Source organism: Siniperca chuatsi, linkage group LG22 (genome assembly GCF_020085105.1).
Source record: "Siniperca chuatsi isolate FFG_IHB_CAS linkage group LG22, ASM2008510v1, whole genome shotgun sequence".
Lineage (NCBI taxonomy): Eukaryota > Metazoa > Chordata > Actinopteri > Centrarchiformes > Sinipercidae > Siniperca > Siniperca chuatsi.
In genome coordinates this window covers 23,014,602-23,035,065 of record NC_058063.1, presented here as the reverse complement: position 1 = coordinate 23,035,065, position 20,464 = coordinate 23,014,602, and the positions used below count along the sequence as shown (strand labels likewise).

General features: G+C 41.0%; 3 protein-coding genes across 11 annotated transcripts in view; 2 read left to right on the top strand and 1 right to left on the bottom strand.

Annotated features, from left to right (window-relative positions):
* Positions 1 to 2,553, top strand: part of LOC122870107 (F-box only protein 41-like) — a 49,335-nt gene extending 46,782 nt beyond the window's left edge. The window contains 1 exon segment of the mRNA XM_044183897.1: positions 82 to 2,553. Within this exon segment, the coding sequence (XP_044039832.1) occupies positions 82 to 144 (63 nt within the window). The 3' untranslated portion in view covers positions 145 to 2,553.
* Positions 2,554 to 3,866: 1,313 nt separating this feature from the next.
* Positions 3,867 to 20,460, top strand: LOC122870231 (ceramide-1-phosphate transfer protein-like). Of its 2 annotated transcripts, none has more exons than XM_044184262.1 (7): positions 3,867 to 4,179; positions 5,292 to 5,350; positions 6,900 to 7,081; positions 7,941 to 8,112; positions 8,207 to 8,403; positions 9,252 to 9,494; positions 19,651 to 20,460. In XM_044184262.1, the coding sequence occupies exons 1-6, from the start codon at positions 4,089 to 4,091 to the stop codon at positions 9,478 to 9,480; spliced, it is 930 nt and encodes a 309-aa protein (XP_044040197.1). In that variant the 5' UTR covers positions 3,867 to 4,088; the 3' UTR covers positions 9,481 to 9,494; positions 19,651 to 20,460. The 2 variants fall into 2 exon arrangements, with proteins under 2 accessions (XP_044040197.1, XP_044040199.1); XM_044184264.1 differs by lacking the exon at positions 19,651 to 20,460 and adding an exon at positions 12,616 to 12,704.
* LOC122870095 (zinc finger protein 37-like) overlaps positions 9,684 to 20,464 on the bottom strand; it is a 59,538-nt gene continuing 48,757 nt past the window's right edge. For 3 of the 8 annotated variants that reach the window (XM_044183845.1, XM_044183842.1, XM_044183844.1), the window contains 6 exons: positions 17,960 to 18,201; positions 14,055 to 14,197; positions 13,764 to 13,894; positions 13,411 to 13,655; positions 13,169 to 13,290; positions 9,684 to 12,398 (listed from right to left, as the gene is read on the bottom strand). In XM_044183845.1, the coding sequence (XP_044039780.1) occupies positions 11,129 to 12,398; positions 13,169 to 13,290; positions 13,411 to 13,655; positions 13,764 to 13,894; positions 14,055 to 14,197; positions 17,960 to 18,201 (2,153 nt within the window). In that variant the 3' untranslated portion in view covers positions 9,684 to 11,128. Of the gene's footprint in view, positions 12,399 to 13,168; positions 13,291 to 13,410; positions 13,656 to 13,763; positions 13,895 to 14,054; positions 14,198 to 17,959; positions 18,202 to 18,342; positions 18,474 to 19,618; positions 19,773 to 20,464 lie in introns of all 8 variants that reach the window. The other 5 variants (XM_044183849.1, XM_044183850.1, XM_044183846.1 and 2 more) reach the window with 4 other exon arrangements.

The window sequence follows — 20,464 nt, the reverse complement described above, 5'->3', positions numbered from 1 at the left end:
GGTGTTACACCGCAAAACTAAGACTTTCATTATGTATCCATACATACTAGATTACTAATGGTGTGTGTGTTTTTTCCTCAGGCTCTTCAGCAGCGTCCTGGGCTGTGTGACGTCTTGCAGGTTAAAGCTGAAGGATTCTGCTGACCTCAACATACACACATCTGTTTGTACTTCTATATGTGTGAGGACCTTCATTAACATTATGCATTCCATGGCCCAAAACCTAATTCTACCCTTAACCCTAAAGCCGAGGGTCTGTCCCAACACCCACATTTGTGGTATTTGCGAGCAGTCACGTGCCGTCTTTTGTGACGTATTTCCAGTAATTGTAATTTAAGACCTCAAGCGAGTGGAGGTTTATCAGAGTTCACTAGGACATTCTTGATTAACATGGCTCACCGATATACATGACTTAATCGAGCTCAGACGCTTAGTTGGTTTTATTTAATTCTAAACAACAGGAGCTTTAAGGAGTAATACAAGTAATAAAGCAATTAAATCAAGTTATGTGGAAGCACGTTGGCCCGTACTGTCTATAAAAGAATATTTAATCTTTTTGTCAGGTATGTGATATCATAGTACAAAGAATAGAAGTTCTATAGTAAGTGAAACCTATCTGTGGTAAAACTAACTTATAGACTAATTTCTGCCAACAACTGCATTGGTTGGTCATGCTGAACTGTGGGACACACTGAGCTCTGAAGACCTGGTGGATTGTGAATCATTAGCGCGGGAAAGGAGGCCTCTAGCCAGAGTGAAACATAGTGGAAATATAATTTTACCCTTTTAAATGATCTGTGATCAAAAATAATTTTAACAATTTCTGTTTATGTTCTTGTGGACAAATTATTCTGGCGTGTTCAAGTACGAAGAACATTGTGAGTTTGAAGGATAAACATATATCTGGTTTTCTAATTAAGTATCCTGACATGACTGTGTGACTTCACCTCAGCTAGAAGTTTAGAGAAGCTGCTGAACACAACTGGCCCTAGCAAATGAATGGTGCAGAAGATATAGCCTTTTTTTTTTACTTTAAATAGTTCAACTAAATAACAGACTGTATGGAAAACAGGGACATAGCGTCCAGCAGTGAGAGTGAGGCTGCATTATGCATTTATGCAGCATTTACACTGGTTGTTACGCTGCCTGGAGGCTTTTACCTTGCAAATCCAGTGTTTTCTAATTTTGTTGAAACAGAATATCACAGAGCTGAAATTAACCCACCATGACCCTGTGGAGATGAGGAGATAAAAACGCATGCTGTGCAGAGAGAAAGTACTGACAGCTGCTGATTCTGAGGACAGACAGGATGGACATCTACTGTATCTGGAACATCATTAATGTTGAATAAAACACCACAAAGGAAGTGGGAATCAGCCTGTACGTGTTTAACCTGTTTAAGATTTTTCTCTTCAGTTTGCAGTTTGCTGAGCTTGCAGGTTTAAATCTCCATCACATGGATCATTTATCCTGATGTCATATTACAAGTTTCAGATTTAACTATAGAAAATGTACTACATCCATCAGTTGATTATTCTGAACATAAATACGCAACTGCACATACCTGCCCCGTATGTCGTGAATGCTCAGCACCTCAGGTGTGGGTATTGGGACAGACGCCAAGCCCTTTGAATAACAGACGACTGGCCAACATGTCTTCACTCCCACAGTCTAAAACTCTGGTCCTCACAAAGATAGATGTACAAGCGCACACACACATACACGCACAAACAGCTGAAATACCCTTCTTACAAAACCAGTGATCCACCATCTCCCACAACTCTGTCACTCAAGAGTTTATAAAAGTCGTTGAGGAAAAAATGTTGAAAATATGAACTCGCAATCGTCTTACTGACTTTTAAGGTGGAAGAAAACACGTCAGGCAGGTGTAAAGTTAAACATTGTCCTGAGTCAGGACTTACCAAAACCTTGATCCTTCCTTCACGGTCCCTTATTCTGTCTGAATCCCTCAACTAAACCCTTTAGTTCTCTTAAATGTGTCACAAACCCATTTTTTTGCACTGTATGAAGAAAATCTTTTATCCTCTCTCATCTTGAAACCCTTAATGTCCCTTAACGCAACCCTTTATTACAGTAGAATTAAGGACTTGTTCAAAAATATTTCTTTCATAAAGTCTTCTGATCTTACTCTATTTTTGACAAGAACCTGAATCTAAACTAAACCTAGAAATCAAATTTAACTTAAAGCTCAAGCCTCCCCAACACAGCTTTACTTTTACTTAAAGCCAAAAGTATTAGCAAGTTTTACCTTAATTCTTGTACTGAAATCATACAAAACCTTTGTTCTTACCTTAAGATTCAATGAAACCCTTACTCTTTAGCTTTACCTTTAAAAATAAGCACAAGCAGACACATATGCACAAGTATATTTGCACAAGCACAAGATACATTTACTCATACACCAAAGACATCAATCAAATGTGTTAGAGTTGTTGATGGAAAAGTGAATCTATCATGCGTCTTTTAACATCTTTATAGACCTTAAAGGTGCTACATGTGTCATTTTACCATCAATAAATCATTTTCTCATCAGTTCTGGAGACTTTTGTGTCATTAATGAACCACCTGCTCGATCGTTTTACTGAACTACAGGCAGAGGGCGCTGTTCTTCCAGCAATAAAGCTTTCTGTTTCTGATGGTGGAAGTGAAGGGTCAGTATGCCTCAACCGAAGTGCTTGTTGGATGGTTGAACAGTCTCTGATGTCAACAGCAGATAGTGACTGCTACCACAGCTTCCGTCGACTGAAAATGACGATGGCTAAAAGAAGTCTGGTGAAGCAGCTACAATCTCTGAAGTGACTTACGCAGCAGTTCCTCTTATGTCCACTAGATGCTGCTTCAAAAGTAAACTCAAACTGTACTGAAGTGAACGGGAAAACCTACAACTCTTCTACAGTGTTTTACGCATGAACTCATTTCCTATTTTCACTCTAAATGTCATTTTTGCTAAAAAATTCATAAAGTTCTTAGCTGAGAAGTGTGCCGCAAAACCGAAACTAGCAGCTAAAAGAGGCTAAAAAGCTCAGCGGTGCTGCAGAGTTGGTGATATATCTCTGAAAGTTTGTCACTTCAAGCGACTCCTTTCATATTACACACATCGATTCTTAATATAAAAATATTGATAAGTGACAAGTGCAGCTTTAATGGTCTTTGCTGCTTGCTTGCCTTATGCCGCTTTCATGTCATATAAGATGGATGGTAGAGATTTGAAAGATTCCCATGTTTACGATTTGTTAATGTTCATGCCATCAGACAGCTCAAGATGGTTGTATGATTACAGGGTTGGTCATGTGAGGGTTAAAAGTACATTGACAATATATGATAAATTACCATCCTTATCCTAACACGGAGTGAACCACACGACATGCTGTTGAGAAAGTCTGGCTGGATTTTTAGTTATTAACATTATTACAAATGTCAATGGGATTTAAAATGGTGTTTTCAAAGCTTCGGCTCTGTATTACATTGAACAAAGTACGCTGGCTGAAATGAGGCGTCCATGTTTATTTGATTTTCAGGCACTTCTGTATTATTGGTCGCCAAGTCGTATATATCAGAGGTTTTAATAAGTCATCATTCCTATTTGGATATTTATGTGAACAATATTTATAAGTTGGAAACTGTTAATTACAATAACTCAGATATGACAGAATGACCGCAGTTTCAGTCAGGCTCCGCCCTTTTGCCCAAATTAGGATTTCCCAGCAGCCGGCTTCAGGAAGTCCCTTGAGAAACACAAAATACATGAAATATGTCACTGTGTGTGTGTGTGTGTGTGTGTGTGTGATAAAACAGGCTGAGATAAGCTCCCGCAGGACGAAGGTAAAGTGCAAAGGTCGTCCTGAGTTGGGTGTGTGTTTGTACGCCCTGTAACTGTGGGAGTGAGTGAACAAACGACCTTTAACCCCGATGAGAGAGAGAGAGAGAGAGCCAGCGAACATGTGATGACATGCGGCGGCTTGTAAACAATGTGTGTGTGTTTTAACTTGTGTGCGTGAAAGAAAGTGAGGCCTTAAAGGGAGAGTGTGTGTGTGTGTGTGTGTGTGTGTGTGTGTGTCGTGGTCACCATGGTTTTCCTCAGACGGACAATGCTGCTTCGCTACCTTCTGCTGTCGGCCATGTTGGCTCTGCTCCTCTTCATCAGCTCCTTCTGGCTACGTGAGTTTCCTCCGTCACTGAATGTCGGCCATGTTGGTTTCTATTACAAAGTGTTTGATTCATACTACTGGGTGGGAAATGTTCACATGCGCCCCCTAGTGGTGATTACATGTAGAGCTTACTCTTGCTTTTTTGTTTTTAATTATTATATTTTTAAATCATATTTAGGGAGGGAGGCAGATGGGAGTCAGTGCCATGTTTTCCATGCAATTATGGGAATTTAAAAACTAATTCTAACAAAAATGACAACAATAATAATAGTAATAGGCCTGGGGCAAACATGAGCTGCAGGCCCCTTGTTTGTGGTAATTTATTTAAGAATATGCACCATGTAAATTTTGACACAGGGCCCCTGTACAAGAGAGACACACATGATGGCGACAAAATCAGGACCTGCCTTGAGGGCCTTGTGTCAATATTGTGCTTTAATGGTGTATATTCTCAAACCAATTTGCTAGTTAATCAAATTATGATTAAAAAACTGACGCATAATGAATATTGGGCCCTTTGGGGTCACGGAGCAGTTGCCTGTTTTGTAATTCAGCCTTGAACATGACAAGTTGTATAACACAAAGTGTAACACAAAATACAGGTGAGGCTGATGTCATTTGACCTCATGGTGGCGCTGGAGGAAAAGTCAGGCGTTAGCAGGAAAGTTAGCAGGACTGATCTGGGAACTATGAATGTGTGAGCCAAATTTCATAGCAATCCATCCAATAGCTGTTGAGATATTTCAGTCCTGACCAAAGTGGCGGACTGAAAAACCAAACTTCACACTCTCAACCAGAAAACCCAAAAGTTGATTTAATCTATACAGTATTATTAGATTAGATTCAACTTTATTGTCATTACACATGTACAAGTACAAGGCAATGAAATGCAGTTTAGATCGAACCAGAAGTGCAATAAGCAAGTGCAGGACATAAAGTGTGTGCAGGATAGAGCAGTATTATGAAAATATTTTATGGACATTTGGCTTATTTCTGCTCCGTAAAGCATTAATAAATAAAGCGTTAACCATAGTTGCGTTAATGAAAACTCAGAAGGTATTAATACTGTGACTAAGACTCACTGTGAAGTTGTAAACAAGTTTTGTTTCTGTCTCTCTTTAGCTCAGGTTGGAGTCAGAGACTGTGGCAGCGCCTGGCAGCCATGTTTTTACCGCCTAACAGTAGGACTAACACACACACACACACACACACACACACACACACACAGAAATGTGTACTTCTATCCTTGTGAGGACTCTCACTGACATACAGTAACACACTCTCTAACCCCTGAATACTTTATTTAAAATCAGTATTTATCGTCTCTATTCTTTATCAAATATGCAACAATCAATTAAGAGTTTAACACTCAAAAACTCACCAATTGATTTGTTTTTTCCAACAGAGCCCCGCCCACTTCAAACCAACGAGAAATGCAAGGACGAAAATAGAATTAGAAATCTCTAAAGTAAAATAACCGAAACTCTTGTAGCTTTGGCAGAAAATGTTGTGTTAATGTCAGACTACATTGGTCATAGTAAGTAGCTGATTGAGAGAATTTCAGGGCCTTAAACCAGATTCTGACTTTAACCAAGTCCGAAACATAGAAAAGGTTTCAGTCGTAGTCACCTGGACACTGTTTTCAGAATCAAGACGTTTGGGCTCCCATCCGGAAGTCATTCTCAATTGTGAAGAAATGGGACGGGAATTGGAAATTTAAGCTACTCTGAGTTACATAAGCCCTTCCCTCAGGAAGGAGTCTACCTGAGTATCTGTTGATTAGCTAGTTTCACCTGAAACTGACCTAATAGTTTCCATGATGGCCCAGTAATCAGTAATCAGGCCTATTGTTTTCTGGCTGCATCTACTTCATCATTGTTAAGTACCTGATTAGCATGTGATTGGCGTGACCAAGGTGTTAATACACTGTGGTAAACTTTGGGCAGATTGAATCTCAGACCACCATTTCTGTTCAAAGAGGGGTTTTCTTTTTTCACAAAAATGGCTTCTTTGACTCCTCTTTCAAACCAACTCTTCTCTCTACTTCGAATCTTCACCTCGCTGTCTTCAAATGTGCGGTTTGTAGCTTTTAGATGCAAATGCACGGCGCTTCAGGTGAAACTAGCTAATCAACAGATACTCAGGTAGACTCCTTCCTGAGGGCGGGGCTTATGTAACACAGAGTAGCTTAAATTTCCAATTCCCGTCCAATTTCTTCACAATTGAGAATGACTTCCGGATGGGAGCCGAAACGTCTTGATTCTGAAAACAGTGTCCAGACGACTACGACTGAAACCTTTTCTACGATGGAACACTCCTGGACGAATGAGGGACTACACCGTCTCAAGTCTGAAACCTTAAACAGCTTTTTGAAGAGGTTAGGAACAAACCTCACTTTTTCAAAAACTGTCCTGACTTTACAAACACGTCATTGCTCCTGAGGTCTGAAACTCTGGTCCTCACAAAGATAGAAGTACAAGTACTCATCTCTCTCTAATTCAGTGCAGGTTGGTCAAAAACATGTTGCCTCAGCAAATACATAAACAGAGTAAAATAAATAAAAATAATAAAATTAATACACAAAAAAAGTTAAAATACATGGAATGAAAAGAGTGCCTTTAAAACAATGTAGATTAATACAAAATAATTCAGGAGATAAAGAAGGATGTTTATGTGTATTGAGTTATACAGTGTAAAAGATAAAAACTTTTAGTTTATTTTTTCTTACAGCCTGAGCCTCCATTGGTTCCAGGGGAGTGGGCGGAGCCCGTCGAAGCCACGCCCCTCATCCAGGAGTGTCCTGGCCAATCGTTTCAGGCCTGGCGTCTGCTGCTGTATTTAAAGTCCAGCCTGGCAGACGCTGATGATATCCTGCTGGAGCCGTACCTGCAGAGTTGGGACCAGCTCCTCAAGTACGCACATAAAAACACTTTTTTAAAGGAATAGTTAAACATTTTGAGATAAACTTATCAACATTCTTGCTGAGAGTTAGATAAGAAGATTGATACCACTCTCATGTCTGTACAGTAAATATGGCGCTACAGCCAGCAGCTGATTAGCTTAGCTTAGCATAAAGACTGGAAACAGGAACAAAAAAGCTAGCCTGGCTCTGTCCAAAGGTAACAAAATCCATGTACCAGCACCTCTAAAGCTGAAGCTAATTAACACGTTATATCTTGCTTATTTTATCTGTACTAACCGAAGTTTAAGGACAACAATAAGCCGTTATGTGTCAGACTTGTTTTAGCTCTGAGCAGTTGCCAGGCAACCAGCGGAGATTCCAGGAAGTTACTGGTCTGGACCAAGAAATAGTCCATCACATAACCCACCATAAAAGGGTGATTCGTCAATTTTGCACTTTAGTTTTTGGACGTTAATCAGTGTTGTGTACTTGTTTGTAGTTTTAAAAAGTATGTTTTCACTTTTAACACTAAAGAGTAAAGACTTTTAGGATGAGGACTAAGCGATGCGTTAGGCGAACGTAATGTTTTCTTGGGAAACGTTGGATAGAGTATAAACTTCCCCAAATCTAATAAAGAGCAGGACAGAGCTGCTTACGTTAGCTTAAACTCTGATAGCATCCAGGAGAGGCTCCCACACAGTCGATGTTCCAGTCGTGAACGCTTTTTATTTACATTTTTACGTAACCTGTAACCCAACAAAGTAATAGTTGGGAGGCACTAGATTACTTCTACTAGGTAGTAAGCTAGTTAGCTGGACATGCTAACAGATTAATTTCTGATGAGATGAAATCTTGTTTCTCTTTTTCAGTTTCATGGAGTCTCTCGGGACTGTGGTCAGTTTATTTTCTCAGAAGGTGAAGGAAAAGGTTGTACTGATACGACAGCTGTCACTCAAACACAGTACAGAGGCTCATGGGAAACCCGATCCGCCTGACCATGCTGGACTACAAACCCCAGCATCATTTGGACTCAACAACGGGGTGAGAGTTGAGTGTATTGACATGTTGCAAAAACATGGCTGGATGATATGAAGTGATGAAATTTACAGCTGATTTTCCAAATTTTGCTCTTGAGGCGTATCGTTCGGTTCGATCCATGATGGAGGTGGAGTTAAAAGCGGGCATGGTTGACTTCTCCCGTCGTACAGATTCGGGCTGCAGGACGCTGCTGCGGCTGCATCGATCTCTGCTGTGGTTGAAGCTGATGTTGGAGGGTTTGGCTGAAGGACCGGATGCAGACGGACGATACAAAACACCTGGAGAGCTGAGCAGGTACTTCCTCACTGACAGGCACACGGTGTGTTCAAGGACCAGTCACACTGTCAGACAACAGACGAACGTCTCCTCAGTTTGAACTGCTCAGTGTGTGGTGATGAAGGTTTTTTTTTTTACTGAGAAAGTTCATAAACCTCATCTCAGGGACCATTAATAGCTGTTTTGGAGCTTTTGATTGTATCACATGATCTGCGTCAGTAGACGGAGTTGCCCAGTCATGGAATTGTAAAGGTTAAAGGTTAGAAATATACTGACACACCTGACGTGACTAGTTACTGTTGCTAAGCTATGATTGGACGATCACTGTTCGGGGGAGGGGTTAGCGAGCGGTTAGCGAGCAGTTAATAGTGAAGTGTTTCTGCATCAATGTAATGAAGTACGTTGATTTTTAGTCATGCTAGCAGTGTGGCTGAAGGGATCGTAACTTTGGTCCATACTGAAATATCTGAAGTCATCAGGTCAAAATTTTAATTTGTCCAATACTTTGGTTTATCAGCAAAACTGACGGCATTCCCACCAGCCTCAGCTGTACTTTGTGTTTACTGCTAATTAGCAAATGTTAGCATGCTGACACGCTAAACTAAGATGGTGAACATGTTAGACATTATGCTAAACACTCGTATGTTAGCATGCTGATCTTAGCATTTAGCTCGAAGCACTGCTGTGCCAAAGTATAGCCTCGCAGAGCTGCTAGCATGAAAAACAGACATCCCTATCTGGTTATTGCCTACCAATTAATGTGTTTCAATTTAACTTTAAGAAAATGTACTGTATCAGGACATAAAATTACACTCATGACAGCATATCGAAAAACCCTCAATCAAAATTTCGTGTACTTCCCTCAGAGATGCCTACAATGTGGCGTTGGCCCCCCACCACCCCTGGATGCTCCGTCAGGCTGCAGAGTTCGTCTTCCTCGCTCTCCCGGACAGACAGTACTTCCTGCAGCTGGTGTGTGTGCAGAGCCAGCGGGAGGCCACGCCCGTCCTGCACATCATCATCCACGCCCTGACGCAGGTGCACGCGCAAACTCAGCGAATCCTGGCCGAACACGACATGCTGGAGCTGCCCTGACCGTCACCCTGACTGTACGTACAAAAGAGAGGCTTCCAGTTGTTCTGTAGAGACAAGTGTCAGGAACAGATCAGAAACCACCAACATGTGACTGATAGGAGCTCTGGGTGTCAGTACAGTACAAAAAAGTACATCTTAAAAAAAGTCCAAGGGGGTGTCGAAAGTTTTTACAGACACTGTGGTTTGCTACAAAAAATTACATATTTTTCACAGAATGTAGTTTATTTTGGTCACACATGTAGCATAGCAAACAAGCAGGCCCACATTTTGTTTTTGTTTTTTTACAGTGAAGTACAGTATGTAAGCAGTATGCGCTTAATTTTGTTGCAGAAGTAAAAATGTAAAACCAGGATACTTGCTGTTAATAGTTGAATAATAACATGCACTTTAAGGCACCATATGCTGCATTCAGGAGCACATGGGATTTGGAGTTGTTCTGTTGTCACATTCATCAAGATACCAAAACATTTTGTAGGAATTATCACACGGAGTTTAAGGGCTAATTAAGTCCATTTAAAACTACTCAGTTTGAGGAAACATCCCATTTACCCTGAATGCAACATTAAAAACAGAAGGTTTCATGGCAGCAGTGGAAACATTAAACTAAGACTCCAAGAAATCAAGTAAAAATGTAAGAAATATACCACTGTACAGTTAGCATTTGAGATTTAATCTTCATGAAAAGCCACCACGACGTCACCTTCTACACAACAAAGTTTAACAAGGACTCATGTTTACAAGAGTGGACTTTACATGAGCTGAAAGCAGTAAATACGACATGAAGTACAACACGGCTCTACTTCTTACAAAGCTGCCAGATCAGATACAGTACAGGACTGCTCAGTGCTACGACCCTGGAATCAGCACAACAGAGGCAACTCCTAATAATCAGACTAAAACTTTTTTTTTGAGCTACAACAGATGATTTTGTCTGTTGATCATTTAGTCTATAAAATGTCACTGTTTTGGCCAAATCTCAAATATCTTTAGTTTTACAATGATGTAAAACACAAACGTAGTAAATGAGAATGATGGCTTACTGGCAACAAATGATTGATTGACAGAAAATAATTTTAATAATCGACTAATTGATTGTTTCAGCACGTCTTGATTTTACTTTCCTATTGAAAAGTAGGCCTGGGTATCGCTTGAAAATCTAAAATACTAACGCAAATACAATACTTGAATTTCGATAACAAATGGTTAAAAAACTGTTGATTGACTAATTTAATAATGAATTTTTGTTTAAATCAAAAAGTAGGGCTGAACGATAAATCGCAGCAGCTGCAATGTTTTGATGAAGGTAAAATGTGTCACAACATACCAGTAAATAAATGAAGCATCGTGGTGGTTCTCCAGACCTCAGCAAAAACAAAAATCACATCACAATATGTTCGGCTCTGGTATCGTTTGTTAGTACTTCAATTTTGGTACTAGAACATTTTGTTCACTGACTTACTTTGAGGATTTTTTTTTTTTACCATTTAACCAAAGAAGCCAACGTTCTCAAATATTAAATGTCTAAACACAAGCAGCTGTTTAAAGAACTTAATAAAAACTGGAAAAAGATTTTATATCAGCAATAGTGTGATCAAAGAATAGTGTGTTAGGGACACATGATGTTGTCAAGGTTCGATACCTCGCCCCCTCAGGACGTGGGTGCGTTCAGGAACGGGTCTTCTTCCCCCTGGTGGCTCCTCATGTGTGTTTTCAGACAGTGGCTCTGAGTGAAGGCTTTGTCGCAGACAGTGCACTGGTACGGTCTCTCCCCGTTGTGGGTCCTCATGTGGACCGTCAGGTGTTCTTGGCGGGAGCACGCTTTCCCACAAACCCCGCAGACAAACAGTTTGATGCCCAGGTGGCTCCTCACGTGGTTGGTCAGGTGAGTCTTGCGTTTAAAGAAGCGACCGCAGTCCGAGCAGCCGTACGGCGCCTCGCCGGTGTGCACGCGCATGTGCGCCTTCAGCTCGCCGTTGGATATGAAGCCTTTGCTACATGTGACGCAGATGAACGGCCTCTCGTTGCTGTGTGTTTTCATGTGAGTTGTTAAACCGCAGTTTGACAGGAAGGTTTTGCAGCAGATGTGGCAGAGGTACGGCCGGTCTCTGGAGGTGTGGATCTTCTCGTGTGACTTCAGCGTGCCGGGAAGTTTGAAACGCTTCCCGCAAACCTCGCAGCCGTAACGCCTCTCCCCCGAGTGAGTCGTCTTGTGGCGGGTTAAAGATCGCAGGTCGTAGAAAGATTTACCACAAACATTGCAGTGGTACTTGTCTCTACCTGTGTGCACCTTGCTGTGAGCTCTGAGCTGCGCCTTCAGACCGAACGCTTTCGGGCAAATATCACACTTGTGTGGTTTATCTGCCACGTGGACCCAACGGTGAACGCTCAAGGTGGACATGTGAGCAAAGGTTTTGTGGCAAACATCACATTTAAATGGCCTGTTTCCTGTGTGTAGTGTGGTGTGGGAGTTGAGGCCAGTGATGGTGAAGAAAGACTTTCCACAATATGAACAGTCGTGAGTTTTTTGATAATTTCTAAGATGTCCCTTTAACTCGTCCACAGATACAAAATGCTCTCCGCACACTCCACAGACACACTGTGGTTCCTCCACGTGACTCCAGGCGTGTTTGATCAAACTGCCCAGTATCCTGTACCAAACTCCACAGACTTTACAGGGCGTTTTTTTGTTCGCAATCAACTTCTCCGGCACACCAGACGTTTTGGCCCCTCGCTTCCGCCTCATCTTTGACGACTGCTGCTCAGGATCGGGTTTCCAGTCGTCGTCTCCATCAAATGCGTCATCTCCATCGCTGGAGTCCACTTGGCTCTCAGCAGCATCTTCATCATCAGCTTCCTCTTTGTCCTGTTGCTGTGATGTTGAGCTGCTGGACAGAACGTCCACATGTTGAACAGGGCTGCTGTGGAGGAAAAATTAAACATTACTTTGTGAGTATGTTGTAGATATATGTAGTGTCTAAGAGTCGGCCATGCTCCCATTAATCTGGGCCAAATCTGAACATGAAATACTGCATTAGAAATTATGACATTTAAAGGTTCTCTGTTTGTTTATCTTGAGCACGAGTGTTGCAATACACAGTCCAGCAAATGGTTTCACACTAGTCCTCTGATCCACAGGTGACGCAGCAATGCATCAATAAAGGCAGGGAAGAAGAAGAGGACTGCCAGCTAGTAAACATGGATTAATGCCAGGTTTAAGATATCAACAAAAAAAAAAAATAAATCAGCTTTCAAATGTTTTGAGGAGGGAAATGTATTCAACATGTTTATTAGACCACAATGTGGTTTGGGGAATAACACTGAGCGTAAACATGTAACCTCCAAAGGCCCCCTTTAATATATATGTTTGAAACATACTGAGTAGATATTAGCTCATTTCATATTTATCAGTGTCAGCCGATAAATGACAAGAAATTGAAGTACAGAAATGCCATAGAGGCCAAGGTTTTGAAATAGTGTCACAATTCATTCGAACACAACCCATACAATGAATTTCAAATAACAAGTGACAGCCTTACCAGAGAGCACTGACAAGTTTATTTTTACACTGTAAAATGTCTTGGTCGTAATTGTTAAAAAACAAAATAAAATAAAAAAAATCAAAGGAACATAGTCAAAAGTTTTTTTGTTATGGGTTGTGTAAACAAATCTGCAGTTCTTTTGAAATTACCTTGAGCTGAGCCCGGCTTCATCACTTTTTATCACCACAGCAGTGGATGTAGAATCACTGGTGCCATCGTGGTTTCTCTGTAAAAGGTGGAGCTCTTCTTTCTCCTCCTCCTCCTCTCCTGTCTGCAAGAGTTTGTTCCCAGATGATGTTTTTAAGGAAACATGATAACTTTTTACAAAAAAAGGCTGAAGAGAAAAACAGAGCAGGGACATGTATGTGGTATAAGAAATGGATAGTACTACCTTCAGTCGGATGTAGAGGAGCGTCTTTTCCACCCCGGTGGACTTCATGCTCCTGTAGATCTCCTCCGGTGTCAGCGTCTTCACTTTGAGCCGCTGGAGTCTCCTGCTCCTGTCGGACTTGAAGACGTCTAGAGGTTTGTTGTCTCCTGCCAGCTGAGGGAAGGTGGACCTCAGCAGGTCCAGGAAGTCCGCCTCCTGCAGGCCACGAGGACACCTCACCTCCTGTATGGAGGATTTCAGTAACACTGAAAGAGAAAAAGAAACCAGGAGTTCCAGATTATCCTTAAACAACAATCCATCCATCCAACACACTCAACATTTAGTCCATTCAGAATTACATCTTTCATCTTCACCTTTTTTTGAGAGAACGTCTGACTGGGAATCTTCCAGCATGCAGACTTTGAGGAAGTGGTGAGTCGGTTCTTCTCCGAGGCGAGGTCTGCCACGCCGCCTCCTCTCAGACGAATCTCTGGGAGACAATAACCTGAAACATCAATGTTTTGTCAATACACAATCATCCTGTAGCCATCTATGAGCCAAGTACAGTATGTGTTATTTTTTAAAGAAATTTGTTGAAATTTTTTCTGAAAGAAAACTAAACCTGATTGTCGTGCTCGGATCTGTGAGCAGATATATTTATTTACCCGGTGAAAGGTTGTGTTTCATCAGCTGACATCGTGGCAGAGCTGGATGGAGAATCTTTGGTGGCATCATCTTGTCTCTGTAGAGGATGAAGGTCTTGGCTGCTGGTCTGGGGATCCTCTCCGGTCTGTAACGTTTGTTCCCCCAAAAAACAGACAAGACTAAAACTACCCCATCTTCATCAAATTACATTTGGAAAAAAACCTTTGTTTTCATTGATACAGAGGGCTGTAGGGATGACGTATTTTTGTAGGCCAACCTGGAAGTAGTAATAATGGGATGGTAGGACTCACCCAAGTCAACCCTAACTATAAGTTTTATCAAAGAGGAAAGTCTTAAGCCTACTCTTAAATGTGGAGATGGTGTCTGCCTCCCGAACCCAAACTGGGATCTGATTCCACAGGAGAGGAGCTTGATAACTGAAGGCTCTAGCTCCCAGTGCAGAGAAGCTAATATTGCAGAAATATGATGTCTTTTCCTAGTTCTTGTCAGTACACGTGCTGCAGCATTCTGGATCAACTGGAGAGTCTTAAGGGACTTATTCAGGCAGCCTGATAATAAGGAATTGCAATAGTCCAGCCTAGAAGTAACAAATTCATGGACTAGTTTTTCAGCATAATTTTGAGACAGGATGTGTCTGATTTTTGCAATGTTATGAAAGAAGGCAGTCCTTGAAGTTGGTTTCATGTGAGAGTTAAAGGATAAATCCTGATCAAAAATAACTCAGAGGTTCCTTACGGTGCTGCTGGAGGCCAGGACAATACCATCTAGAGTAACTATATCTTTAGATAATGTGTCTAAAGGCAGATAAGGTATTTGGGGCCAAGTACAATAACTTCAGTTTTGTCAGAGTTTAGCTAACTGGTTAGTTTCATCTGGCTTGATCGATAGATATAATTGGGTATCATCTGCATAACAATGAAAGTTTATGGAGTGCTTCCTAATAATACTAGAGGAAGCATATATAAGGTGAATAGAATCGGTCCAAGCACAGAACCTTGTGGAACTCCGTGACTAACTTTGGCGTGCACGGAGGACTCACGGTTAACATGTACAAACTGAGATCGATCTGATAGATAGGATTTAAACCAGCTTAGTGCGGTTCCTGTAACGCCAATTACATGTTCCAGTCTCTGAAAAAGGGTGTGATGGTCAATGGTGTCGAACGCAGCACTAAGATCTAACAAGACAAGTACAAAGACAATCCATTATCTGATGCAATTAGAAGGTCATTTGTAATTTTCACCAGTGCTGTCTCTGTGCTATGATGCACTCTAAACCCTGACTGAAAATCCTCAAATAAACTACTGTTATTTAGAAAGTCACACAACTGATTGGCGACTGCTTTCTCAAGGATCTTAGAGAGAAAGGGAAGGTTAGATATAGGTATATAGCTGGCTAAAACCCCTGGATCAAGAGTGGGCTTTTTAAGAAGTGGTTTAATTACAGCTACTTTAAAGGATTGTGGGACATAGCCTGTTAATAAAGACAGATTGATCATATCCAGTAAAGAAGTGCTAACTAAGGGTAAAACGTCTTTAGGCAGCCTAGACGGAATGGGGTCTAAGAGACAGGTTGATGGCTTAGATCAATTAATCGTTGAAGTTAGTTGAAGAAGGTCGATAGGAGCAAAGCAGTCAAAACATACAGTGGTGTGAAAAAGTGTTTGCCCCCTTCCTGATTTCTTATTTTTTTGTATGTTTGTCACACTTAAATGTTTCAGATCATCAAACAAATTTAAATATTAATCAAAGATAAAACAAGTAAACACAAAATACAGTTTTTAAATGAAGGTTGTTATTATTAAGGGAAAACAAAATCCAAACCTACATGGCCCTGTGTGGAAAAAGTGATTGCCCCACCTGTTAAAACATAACTGTGATTTATCACACCTGAGTTCAGTTTATCTAGCCACACCCAGGCCTGATTACTGCCACACCTGTTCTCAATCAAGAAATCACTTAAATAGGACCTGCCTGACAAAGTGAAGTAGACCAAAAGATCTTCAAAAGCTGGACATCATGCCAAGATCCAAAGAAATTCAGGAACAAATGAGAAAGAAAGTAATTAAGATCTATCAGACTGGAAAAGGTTATAAAGCCATTTCTAAAGCTTTGGGACTCCAGCGAACCACAGTGAGAGAAATTATCCACAAATAGCGAAAACATGGAACAGTGGTGAACCTTCCCAGGAGTGGCTGGCCGACCAAAATGACCCCAAGGGCGCAGCGACGACTCATCCAAGAGGTCACGAAAGACCCCACAACAACATCCAAAGTGCAGGTCTTACTTGCCTCAGTTAAGGTCAGTGTTCATGACTCCACCATAAGAAAGAGACTGGGCAAAAATGGCCTGTATGGCAGAGTTCCATGACGAAAACCACTGCTGAGCAAAAAGAACATTAAGGCTCGTCTGATGATCCCCAAGACTTTTGGGAAAATACTCTGTGGACTGACGAGACAAAAGTTGAACTTTTTGGAAGGTGTGTGTCCCATTACATCTGGCGTAAAAGTAACACCGCATTTCAGAAAAAGATCATCACACCAACAGTAAAATATGGTGGTGGAAGTGTGATGGTCTGGGGCTGTTTTCCTGCTTCAGGACCTGGAAGACTTGCTGTGATAAATGGAACCATGAATTCTGCCGTCTACCAAAAACTCCTGAAGGAGAATGTCCGGCCATCTGTTCGTGACCTCAAGCTGAAGCAAACTTGGGTTCTGCAGCAGGACAATGATCCAAAACACACCAGCAAGTCCACCTCTGAATGGCTGAAGAAGAACAAAATGTAGACTTTGGAGCGGCCTAGTCAAAGTCCTGAACTGAATCCTATTGAGATGCTGTGGCATGACCTCAAAAAGGCAGTTCATGCTCGAAAACCCTCCAATGTGGATGAATTACAACAATTCTGCAAAGATGAGTGGGCCAAAATTCCTCCACAGCGCTGTAAAAGACTCATTGCAAGTTATCGCAAATGCTTGATTGCAGTTGTTGCTGCTAAGGGTGGCCCAACCGGTTTAGGGGGCAATCACTATTTCACACAGGGCCATGTAGGTTTGGATTTTGTTTTCCCTTAAAAATAACAACCTTCATTTAAAAACTGCATTTTGTGTTTACTTGTGTTATCTTTGACTGATATTTAAATTTGTTTGATGATCTGAAACATTTAAGTGTGACAAACATGCAAAAAAATAAGAAATCAGGAAGGGGGCAAACACGTTTTCACACCACTGTATATCAGGTTTTACAGTTATTTCTAATGTTCCTGTGTTTGAAGATAAATCGGTACCGGTTGAGAGCAGGACGTGGTGATTTTTTTCTTTAATACTAAACAAAGGATTATGATACTTAAACGTTTTATTCAGCAAGATAACCTTCACCACTTTTATGATTTCTGAAGCATAAAAATGCAAAGTAAAAAGCTAGTGTTAGGCTACAACACGGTCACATGCCTTGAATGTCACCACCACTAAACTTGTAATTTGATTTTGTGCTTACCTCTCCTACAAAAGCCTTTCCCCTTAGCGTGACCTGATCTAGCTAGTGGTCATGGCTGTGGAAAGTTGGAAAATTTAAGTTAGAATAGTTTGCAAGAGCGCAAGTATAAACACAACAAGGCTGTAAAGGCTGACTAGTGAGTAGATGAGTTTTCATGTTTGGAGTGATGACATTTAAGGTCCCAGATAATCTCATTTAGCTAGTTGTTAGCAACCACCGAGTGACGTATTTTATGTCATAGAACAAAACGTGAAAATCTCTTAAGCTTGTGTTAACCACAGACCATATTTATGGAATCTAACTGAAAACCCATTTAAATAAACTTTGAGACGAGGGAACCGGTAGTGCAAAAATGCTAACAAATTTCTGGGTTTTAGGACTCCTGCAGCATGATTTTAATTGAATCAAACTACCTTCAGTCGGATGTAGAGGGCAGAGTTTCCGGCTCCAGTCAGCCTGATGCTCCTGTAGATCTCCTCTGGTGTCAGCGTCTTTACCTTCAGAGGCTGGAGTCTCCTCGTCCTGTCGGATGTGAAGACGTCAAAAGGTTTCTCAGCAGCCAGCTGAGGGAAGGTGGACCTCAGCAGGTCCAGGAAGTCCGCCTCCTGCAGGCCACGAGGACACTGCAGCTCCTGCAGCGGGTACTTCTTATACACTGAAACAGAGAAAAAATAATCGCGTGGTTAAGTTCATCTTTCCAACAGAAGCCTCTGTACGGACACTTTATGAAGTCAGTCACCAATCAATCATTATGTATTGGATATTTCACGGCAGAGTGACAGTCTTTCAAACGTACCCCTTTTCGAGAGCACATCGGTCCGCGAGTCCTCCAGGATGCGGATCCTGAGATCTAGATGTCTCTGTGTGTCACTGATCCGAGGTCTTCCGAGCCTTCTCCTGTCAGACTGGCCGCTGGGGGAAATTAACCTGCAGGATGAAGATTGTTAGCAGGTTAATAGCAAAATAACATACAGCTTACTGTTTAATACAGTTACATCACCTCTGATGGGTTAAAGTCGACTTCGTCACTGTAGTGAACATATTGTACTTATTCATGTTAAATATACACAACATGGCCAAAAGTACGTGGACACTGGAACATTACACCAATATGTGATTGTAAAACATCTCTTTCCAAAAGCTATGTTCCTTAATCTGCTACTATAACAGCCTCCACTCTTCTGGTTTCAGTCTTTCCACCAGATACAGAGAGTCAGTGAGGTCCAGCACTGATGTTGGGTAATCAGATCTGGCTCACAGTCCAGTTCCAGTTCATCCCAAAGGTGTTGGATGGGTTTGAGGTCAGGCCTCTGTGCAGACCGGTCAGGTTCTTCCACACTTCCACACTTTGTGTCATGTTGAAACAGGAAAACGGACAAACTGTTGACACAAAGTTGGAAACACACTGTCGTCTAAATAAAATCTCCTGTCACTTGAACTACAACATCCAGCTAACAGCATGCTAGCTAATAACACCAGCTAACAGCATGCTAGCTAATAACAACCAGCTAATAACACCAGCTAACATCACCAGATAATAGCATACTATTCAATTCAATTTTATTTATATAGTGCCAATTCATAACAGAAGTTCTCATTGCGCTTTTCCTATAGAGCAGGTCTAGACCGAACTCTTTATAATATATACTAGCTAGTAACAAATAGCTACCATCACCAGCTAACAGAAGATTACAGCATACTAGCTAGTAACAAATAGGTAACATCACCAGCTAACATCATCAGCTAACAGCATGCCATCTAATAACATCTAGCTAACGTCACCAGATAACAGCATACTAGCTAGTAACAAATAGCTAACATCACCAGCTAACAGCATGCTATCTAATAATATCACCAGATAACAGCATACTAGCTAGTAACAAATAGCTAACATCACCAGCTAACAGCATGCTATCTAAAAACATCACCAGATAACAGCATACTAGCTAGTAACAAATAGCTAACATCATCAGCTAACAGCATGCTAGCTAATAACAACCATCTTACAACACAGGGGTGTCCACATACTTTTGGCTAAGCTGTAGTCTCTGGGTATTACTGGGATTTGTAACCTTGATGGTATTTGATAATCTGGGTCCTTCAGATCTCGTCTCTGTCTGGAGCTCGTTGCTGGTCCTGCCGACAGCTGCTGGTCTTCATCTCCACCATCACCCTCTTCGTCGTCATCGTACCACAGGAGGCCCAAGCTCCCAGTGTCCTCCACACCTGGACACAGTTGGAGCGTGCATCTAAAGTCCCATTTTGAATTTATTTTTGGGTGTGTGATGGCTGAAACGTCATGTACAGTAAAACTACATCATCTGCATAAGGTCACATACACGATTCACTGATTTGGTCTATAAAAATGTGAGAAAATAATTTTAAAAAGTGTCAATCACAACTTCCCAAACCCCAGAATCCAAAACTCAAAAGTTAATTACCAGCAAATATTCACATTTGAGGAGACAGAATCGGTGATTTGGCATTTTATTCTTTAAAAAATTACTTAAATGATAAATCAACAATCAAAATGTTTGCCAATTCATTTTCTGTCGATCAACTAATTGATTAACCGACTAATTGCTTTGGCTCTAAGTTAATATCTCAATGCATTAAATATTTCTTTCTTTCAGGGTTCAACGTTAAGGTTTTTATTCACTTGCCCTAAGTAAATTTTTACTTGCCACTATACAATTGTTTTATTTATTAGCGGATATCAAATAACAACAACTAAAGTTATTTTTCATTAATCATTATAAATAAAGTAAATGAATCAGAACAAAAAAAGAATAAATTCAGAACAGGATTAGAACTGAATATTTACAACAGCAACGTCACTATGCAAACTCAATAATATCTGACTGGAAACAAATGTGAAATGTCAGTAAAATAAATCATATTCCTGAGATCAAAACACG

Excerpts from the sequence above, each read along its gene's own strand:
- LOC122870231 (XM_044184262.1), top strand. The coding sequence starts at position 4,089 with ATGGTTTTCCTCAGACGGACAATGCTGCTTCGCTACCTTCTGCTGTCG. Across the intron at positions 5,351-6,899 it reads CATGTTTTTACCGCCTAACA|CCTGAGCCTCCATTGGTTCC; the intron begins GTAGGACTAACA and ends TTTTTCTTACAG. Across the intron at positions 7,082-7,940 it reads AGTTGGGACCAGCTCCTCAA|TTTCATGGAGTCTCTCGGGA; the intron begins GTACGCACATAA and ends TCTCTTTTTCAG.